This window comes from Caloenas nicobarica, chromosome 7 (genome assembly GCF_036013445.1).
Source record: "Caloenas nicobarica isolate bCalNic1 chromosome 7, bCalNic1.hap1, whole genome shotgun sequence".
Classification (NCBI taxonomy): domain Eukaryota; kingdom Metazoa; phylum Chordata; class Aves; order Columbiformes; family Columbidae; genus Caloenas; species Caloenas nicobarica.
Window position 1 is genome coordinate 4,718,575 of NC_088251.1, and position 8,824 is coordinate 4,727,398.

General features: G+C 50.0%; 1 protein-coding gene across 1 annotated transcript; it reads right to left on the bottom strand.

Annotated features, from left to right (window-relative positions):
- Nucleotides 1–310: 310 nt before the first annotated feature.
- On the bottom strand, nt 311–1,438 carry HMX3 (H6 family homeobox 3). The gene is made up of 2 exons (XM_065639400.1): nt 1,123–1,438; nt 311–918 (listed from the first exon to the last, which is right to left on the bottom strand). Exons 1-2 carry the CDS (start codon nt 1,436–1,438, stop codon nt 311–313), a joined length of 924 nt encoding a protein of 307 aa, XP_065495472.1.
- Between the last annotated feature and the right edge of the window lie 7,386 nt (nt 1,439–8,824).

Here is an 8,824-nt window from a genome sequence, read left to right on the forward strand (position 1 = left end):
CAGAGACCACCGCGGTTTTCGTCCACGTTTACAAAAGGCGTGACAGCTCCAGGGTTCTCTACAAGTTCCCGCTTTCATTTTCCTTGTTTTTCTTTCCCTCCCCCCATTTTTTTCTTTCTTTTTCTTTTTTTTTTTCTTCCCTAAATTTTTCGTGACTTTCCTCCTAGCACCACCCGCTGAGAGGATCCCCCCACCCCGCACCCCTCGCCCACCCCACTCTGGGTGAAACCGCACGAGTGGCTGCAGTACTTACAAGCGGGCCGGTGACTTGCGCGCCTCTCCGCGCCCCTCCGCGCAGCGGCGGACGGGCTCAGACGGGCCGCAGGAGCGGCACGGAGGTCACCACGGGGTGGGAATAGTAGACGGGGTGAGGGAAGGTGAGCAGGGGTTGGGTACCGGGGGCTCCGCCGCCCCCCGCGCCCCCCTCCGCGCCCGAGTTCTCGTGGTAGAGGATGGGGACGCGGACGATGCGCTGCGCGGCGGCGTGGCTGAGGTTGGCCGCCTCCAGCTCGGCCGCCAGCTGCCTCTTCCACTTGTTGCGACGGTTTTGGAACCAAATCTTCACCTGGGTCTCTGTCAGGTGGAGGGAAGCGGCCAGGCCGGCCCGTTCCGAGCTGCTCAGGTAGCGCTTCATGTCGAAGGTGGATTCCAGCTGGAAGACCTGGCTGCGGCTGAACACCGTGCGCGTCTTCTTCTTGCGGCAGGGCTTCTTCTCCGGGCTCTCCTCCCGCTTCTTCCAGTCCTCTGAGCCTCCTTCCTTCTTCGCCTCCTCCGAGTCGCTTTCCTCCAGGACGATCTCGTCGGGGCTCTTGGAGTCCAGCTCCTTCTGCTCCACCTCCGCCTTCAGCAGCGGCTCCGGGGAGTCCCGGTCGGTGCCCGAGGCGGGGGATGAATCCCTCAGCAGGGATTTTTCGGCGGCTGGAAGGGAAGGGCGAGGGAAGAGGGGGGATAAGGGACACAAAGAGACACCTTCACCGCCCGGCCCCCCGCGTCCTGTCGGGGGCAGCGGGACGAACCAGCAGGACCCCCGCGTCGCCCCACCGCCGGCCTCCCCCCGGCCGCCCGCCGTCCCCGCCGTCACCCCGCCGGGGAAGGAGGGAAGGAGGGAGGGAGGAGCGGTACCTTCGGTGCGGGGCAGGTGGGCTCCGGCCGGGGTCAGGGCGTAGGGGTACCACCAGGTCTGGGCGCGCTCCAGGCAGTGGGCGCTCAGGGCGAAGCGCGGCGCCGGGATCTCGAAGCGTGGAAAGGCCAGGTCGCCCACCTGCGAGAGGGCGAAGCCGGCGCCATCCACCGCCGCCTTGCCCGAGGGGGCGAACAGCGCCCGCGGCTGCTTGGGGGACGCCTTGGGGGGGTCGCCGTTGAGAAGGTTCTTGATGTAGAAGGACTCCTTGGGAGGCGGCGGCGGGGCGCTGGGCGGCTCCTGCCCGGTCTCCGGCATCCTCCGGTGCCCGCCCGGCTCCTGTCCGCCGCTGGCCCCGCAGCCCGCGCCCGGCGCGCAGGTGGCGGCTCCCGGCGGCGCGGGAGAGAGGCGCGGCGGGGCGGCGTGGGAGCGCGGCGGCGGGGCCGGCCGGGGGCCCCTCGCATGAGGGGGCGGCAGGACGGGAGGCCGAGGGGACCCGCGCAGCCCGCGGCACCGGGGGGCTGCTGCGGGCAGGCGGAGAGCCGGGGTCGTCGCTGCCGCCGCCGCCGCCGCCTCCCGCCGCCGCTGCTGCTGCGTCAACCTGGCGCCGGATGCTAATGATGAAATCAAAATGTCATCCAAGTTAAACGCGGGGAGCACACGGCGATTGGGCACGCACAATGGCAAATGGGATTAGGCGGGGAGGCAGCCGGGAGGAGAAGGCTCCGCGCAGCCCCTGCCCGCAGCCGCCGCGGCCCCGGCCCCCCCTGCGACGTGCTGCTGTGGCTGGAGGCTACGAGCGCCCGCCCGTTATTGGCTTTATATAGTCCAATTAGGCAGCAAATGAGGACGGGGCTATTAGCACAAAGGGATCCCGACTCGGCTGAAGCACCACGGGAGCGGCGGGAGTCGAATGGCACGGACCGCGCCGTTCCTGCCACAAAACCTCCCCTCGCCCCGCCGCGCCGCCTCCCCCTCCGCCCCCCGCCCCGCACCGCCGGTAACAAAAGCCGCGGGTGCCGGCGGGCAGCGGGCCGAGCCGCGCTGAGCCGGGCTACCGGGTCCCGGAGCCGGCGGCACCGTCCGCCGCTCTCCGCCAGCCCGGGCCCCGCCGGGCTCTGCTTTGGGGCAGCAACGACTTTGCGCAAGGTCCCGGTTCGGCGGGCTGCGGGGCGGCAGGAGGGCTCACCCCGGGGTCCACCCGTGTCCTCCCCGCCCCGGGAGCCCCCCACGGAGCCCCTTTGCCTCCCGGGCCGCGCCGGAGCGAGGGCAGCGGGACACGTCGAGCCGGCGGCAGAGGGGCGGCGAGCCGGGGGCGGCCAGTTCCCGGCCGCGGCGGGGGCTCCGGGGCACGGCCCAGCCCGCCCCCCGCGCCGCTCCCGGGGTCCGGCCCCACCGCCGGGCACAGGGCGCCCCCTGCCGGGCCCGCCGCCCCCTCGGGAGCGCAGCGCGGCCCGGGACGGGCGGGCGCGGGGCTCCGGTAACGGAGCATCATCCCTTCACACCGCGCATTGAATCCCCGGGAAGGCGGCGGTAGGGCCGGGCCCTGACCTCCGGTACAGCTGTGATCCCGCGTATTGCCCGCGGGTGCGGCCGCTGGGCCGGCGGCACTCGGGCGGGCAGGTGTGACTCTGGTTTGGAGCTGAATGGGTAACGGAGATCAGCATCGTGATGGGGAAGGGAAGGGGAAAAGAAAGGGGAAAGAAAGGGGAAAGGAAAGGAAAGGAGAGGAAAGGAAAGGAAAGGAAAGGAAAGGAAAGGAAAGGAAAGGAAAGGAAAGGAAAGGAAAGGAAAGGAAGGGAAAGGAAGGGAAAGGAAGGGAAAGGAAGGGAAAGGAAGGGAAAGGAAAGGAAAGGAAAGGAAAGGAAAGGAAAGGAAAGGAAAGGAAAGGAAAGGAAAGGAAAGGAAAGGAAGGGAAAGGAAAGGAAGAGAAAGGAAGGGAAAGGAAAGGAGAAAACAGAGAGAGAAAAGGAAAGAAGGAAAGAAGAAAAAGAAGGAAAGAAAGAAAGGAGGAAAGATAAAGAAGAGGGCATACCAGCCTCCCAGTTCTGGCGTGCTTCTAAACATCTGAAATACACGTGAGCATGCACTGCAAAAATCTCTCCTGGCACACGCAGAGCTGTAGACTGGGAAGAGTGTGCATGTGCATAGCGCGGCAACAATCTCTACATTTATATATTTTGATGCCCTGATCAAATATAACTGATTTCTCTTGCTATTCCCTTTTATAGACACCCACCTGGCAATATGAAATAAGACATCTTTTATTTGAATCAAACTTCTCAATGTCAATGCTTGCAAGCTATCCTCAGTAGTTCTGCTTCCCTCTGAACATTTGGGGTCATAAATCCACGGAAAGTTTACACAGACCCAATCATGTTATATTTTTGGCTGCAACAGGCATGATATTCATATACCTTCAGCGTACATAGCATTTTTTCAGAGCACCATCTCTTATGTGACCATTTCTATACTGTTGGCGTCATTGCAAAGAGTAGTTTAGATAAACAGAGAGGTGCAGAAATGAAAAATCAGCAAAGTGCATCTCAGGAATAAAGTCTCAGCAGTTTATAGGAGTTTACAGAAATATTCTCCTCCTGTTAACAACTGTTTCGCTTAAAGGAATCAGGCAAAGTAAAACTCATCAGGAATTTTTCAAACAAATGCTATTTCAAGAGAAATACTCCTCCACTCTGGGGTAAAATGTACAGAAAAATTAAGAGATGGAAAACAGTTTCTATACCGCAAATAGCTGACAGTTCCCTAACTAGGACTCTTGCTTATCATATGAGAACCTGGGCTAAAGCTCTTTTCTATCTGTTTGCAGCTCTTACACGAAAAGTCAAGGGTGCAAAGTTCTTATAGAAGACCCCAGTGCATTTCTCCATCTCACCAAAGATTTTTATTTAGATGTGAGTCACCAAAATCATTCTGTATTGAAACTCCCACCCTTTTCCATCCATCTTTCACTGCTTTCGTAACTAATCCTAATGGAGTCCCTCAGTATAAACAACTGTTCACGGTAGAAAGCCAAGCAGGGACCAAAACCCAAGCAGCTTCTGGAGATGTTAAAAGAAATTTCCACTTTTCAATTCTTTATTAAAAAAAATAAATCAGTGTTCTAAAATAGCCTTTCTACCTCTGTCATTTGCAGCCCACATATTTATGTATTTTATTTATGTATTTTATTTATGCCCCCCAGCAATATCTGGACATTAAAGACTGGTATTGACCACTCTGCCTGCCATGCCCAGTGATGATGGAGCTGAGTGGATTTTGTTGCAATCTTTCTTTCATTTCTGTTTCTATACCCACACTCATACCATTCCATTGTAAACAGATAATTATTATTTCATTAGTGTTCCAATTCAGAATTAATTGGCTAATTTACACGTGGATCAATTGTATAAATGTGATGTTTGTGATAGGTGCTTGATATGATTTAAAGTAATTGTTTATTTTCAGGTTTTGGCTTGCATTCTATTGCAAAGTGATTTATCTCCTTATTTATCCTGTCTCAGCACTGCCTCTTCTTTTTCATTATTTTTCTAAAGAACCACGCTCTTGCTAAGCTGAAGCATGAATCTGTGCTGTGTGATTCTGTGGTGTCCTGCTTATATTATCTCCAAAAAGCCCTACCTTACAGCCTGCAGATGTTCCACGCTCACAGAACCCTCTGCTGACAGCCCTGTTCACCTGGCAGAAGTTCCCCACTGCAACCGTATTTCACACAGATTCTTCTACCATCTTTATAGCTGTCATCCCCGAGTCTCCCACTGTAACTGCAGCTGACAAACACCTGTCACTCTGGGTTCAGTTTCCTCTTTTCCATCCCGATGGGGCCGAGGAAAGCACAGGGCTCACTTCCCCTGCTCCTTTGATTTTCCAACTGCAGCAGGACCACAGCCAGGACTTGCAGAGCAGGAGCGGTGAAGTTTGTATCCGTGTTTGCTGTGACAGAAGGTTTTTGGCCATGGCAGGACCTCCTCCTGCTCAGCCGGCCATGTCTTTGCAGAAGGCGGCACTGGCCAGCCAGATGTCTCTCCTTTAGACCAGCCCTGTGCTCTCCTGTAGAAGTTTGCAGCATTTGGCTTTGCAGCACGTATAGGGAAAGAGTAATTCATCAAGGCACTGCTTAATTACATGGCTAACTTCAAACTTTCTTCCACAGGGAAGAGCTGAAATACCACTGTGCGTAAGGATTTAGGTGTTCAGAGAGAGAAGAAAGAAGGGATGAGAACACAGAAAACACTCAGAAATGCTCCTTTCTCAGGAAATTTAAATTAGTTCTTCCACTATCAGATTTTAGAGCTGCTGTTATGCTGTCCAGGCAGCTATAGACAATTTTGTGAATGTCAAAGATTAACTACTGTAGAGTTTCAGCCACTGTCAATGGCCCTCCCCTTCCTACTGCAAACCATTACATACTATCAGGGCCTTTGTAAAATCTGAGTTATTCAGAAACACTGCATTTCTCTGTCATTCTTTCAATTGCTTCTTCTGAAACACAAGACTGGAAACAAACAGAGGTTACCCAGAAAAAGGTTGCTATTTTTTCATCAAAAGGAATGTCTGTTGCAGGATGTATTTGATAGGGATGTTTTATTCAAGACTAGAAAAACTACAAGCAAGTTATGCTTTGTAACCTATCTCAGGTTTCACTTGGTTGAGTGTACCAGGGTGTATGTGATGTGTGTGGGTGGGGAGGTATTTTGGAACAGTTAAAGTTGTTCCCTTATTATGCCTTACAATGGCATTTTTGTATCTTTAAATGGAAGGCTTTGTAAGTGTCTGTCTTCCGGCAGTTTCCTGGTGAGCTGAGAGTCTTTCCTGACAAATATTAGAGCCTTGTAGCACTGCAAGAAACCAGGTTGTTTAATTTATGAGACTTTTATTTCTGAGGCTGATCACAGCCCTGTCTGACTCACAAAGATATCATTTTTACAGGAAAGAGGAAAAATTTCTAGGTTGTGACATTTTTGTGAAACAAGTGCTCTTGCAAATACCCTGTAATCTGAAATAAATCCACGGAGACAGAACTGATGGGCAAATGATGTGGTCTAAGTACAGTCTTCATCTCATACAGCACTACACCTGTGCTCTATATAACGTGATGTGATGCTCTGAAGTTATCACAAACTCACACAATGTGTCCTTTGCTTTTGTTATTGTGACTTGCCCACTAGTCTAGTTTCTAGGAAGTCTAATCATCTTTGTGTTGATATTAGTCATGTGGGCACAATTTATCACTTTCACGAGTGAAGTCTCAGAACAGAGGTCAGCTAACTATACTGGAGAAAATATCTTGTGAAAAGTATCATTGGAGGATTTCAAGGCAACACATGTGCTGTTCTTTGACATCTCACCCAAACATAAGCTTTGCTGGAACTCGTCTTACTTGTTTCAAAATATGACAGGACAGAAACACCCAAAGAACAATGGATAGACAGTAGCTTTGCAGCTTGTCGTTCTAAATCTGAAAACTGGTGCTTCTATACCAAGTTTTAAACTATGAGGTATCATGCAGAAAGTTTTTAAAAAAATAAACTGTGTAAACATCAGCACTGGTGAAATCCTAAAGAAGCAGCTCTCTTTGTGGCCACAAATACCTTATTTGTGATAATCCATGAGTGTCTTGGAAGCACACCTGAAAAGCACTGAGTAGTTTCAACTCCTACTGAAATAAAAATATTGCTGCAAAGCTGTATGGTGAATGTTCCACTGGCCTGGCTAGAAAAGGGGTGTTACAATCCACAGAGAAACAGAGAGCAGAATAGATCCAATGTTTGTATGCACAGCAGCTAGACAATGTGCAGTTTTAGGAGTTCTTAAATAATCATTGATTTCAAAAGTGTTACAGCCCATTGACTCAAAAATCAGCCACTTCTAAAGACTCTCATCTTCATATCAGACATCCTTGGCAATTGTACAAGTTATGCTGAACATACACACTGAACATGAGCTGTATTTTGAATTTTATTAAAAGTTCCTGAGATTTCCCTAATTTCCCTAAGAACTTTTGTTATAAATGGCATGACAGTCTGAACCAGCTTGTCCTGAGTCAGCAGGTCCCCAAAATAGCTTGTGGTTTTACAAAATAAATGAATGATGGGGCCATTTTGTGCTTCCACAAGAGCTTCTTTGTCAAGACCTCGGTGTGCTTTGCACTTATTAATGACCCTGTCTTGCCTCCCAGTCCCCAGGGAAGGCTACTCCCCGGGCAAGCTCAATGTTTCAGGAATCCCAAGAAGTGCAAGAGATGTGCACACCACAGGAGGCTCCTTCTCCCTCTTCAGCTGGGGCATCAAAAGGACATCTTGTCTTCAGATATGCAGACGGCTCAGGTACTCACATCACTCCCATGGTGCACAGGTTCTGTTCTGCCAGTTCTGCAAAGCAGGAACAGAGAAAAGAAGGTTTCTGGGCTTCTTGCCCTATAATGCTTCTGTACATTCCAGGGAAAACATCCTAGATAATGAAGTTTCTTATTTCCCCTATCTCTAAATTATTTTAAGTGCTCAAACACACATTGTAAAGATAAAGCATCAGAGGCCAAGAAATGGCTGCACTAGGGTAAGAGTTATTTCCTCTAAAGCCAAATTCCAAACCATCCTTCTTCGGGTCAGAGCTTTACATTTACATAGCATACATTGCTGCTTTTTTTTTTTTTTTTTTTTTTTAGATGCTTGAAAAATAAGAAATCTGTTAGGAAACCAAGTATTACACAGAAAATATTTTATATACATTGAATTAAACACTAGAAGTTTATATCAGAAATTCATTAGTTATAAGCTTGATAAAAGCTACGCTGGTGGAAAGCAGAAGGACTAAATCCACCACTATGCAAACCCTCCAATGCACAAATGCTTACTCAGCTTCAGCAGCATTGTAGCCACCATAGTTACACCACCCTTTTCTGCATAATGGGAAATGGTCTTTGACATTAAGCCACAGAGACCTGACCAGTTCAGCTTCACAGTCCAGAATGGTGGCTTGAAAATACCTCCTCATCCAGAGATATGAGAAGCAACCGTGATGCACTAACAGAGCTAGCTAGGAACCAAGGAAGACTTTTTCACATTATTTTACACTAGGTAGATTTTTGGCTTGTCTCTAAGGATCCATGAGTAATACCAGAAAAAAAGCAACGAAAAGGGACCGCATATGCTTTAACATCTTGTTCAAGGTGGCAGATAGGGCAAATAATAATAATATCACAGAAGACAGAAAATGGAACAATTTCAACTTGGCATATGTATTAAATGTAATATATTTAAGTACTGTTTGGTATCTACAGAGCAATAGATTTGTCAGAATAATAATAATCCTTACATATTAAGCAAACACTAGCTGTTTCTCCTCAGCAGCCTGATGTGTCTTCTTACCATGTGTTGTCATTCCCAGAGTATGAGAACTAAGTTACTTGTGTCATGCTGTCACAAACCCAAAAACAAACAAACGAACAAAACCAACCAAACCACCACCAAAAACAAAAGCCTTTTAATATATTTCCACTTTCTCTAGATCACTGTTTTCTCAAATATTCCAGTCAAGACAACTGTATACAGTACACATCATGCTGCCATGAGAAGTTTGCTATGCATTGCTGTGCCCGACAGCTGCAATGGAGTGAAGAAAAAAGGAAATGTTAAAAGGCTCTAGAGCAAATGTGCAGATGATACCTCTGCTTTTTGTTTGTATGCT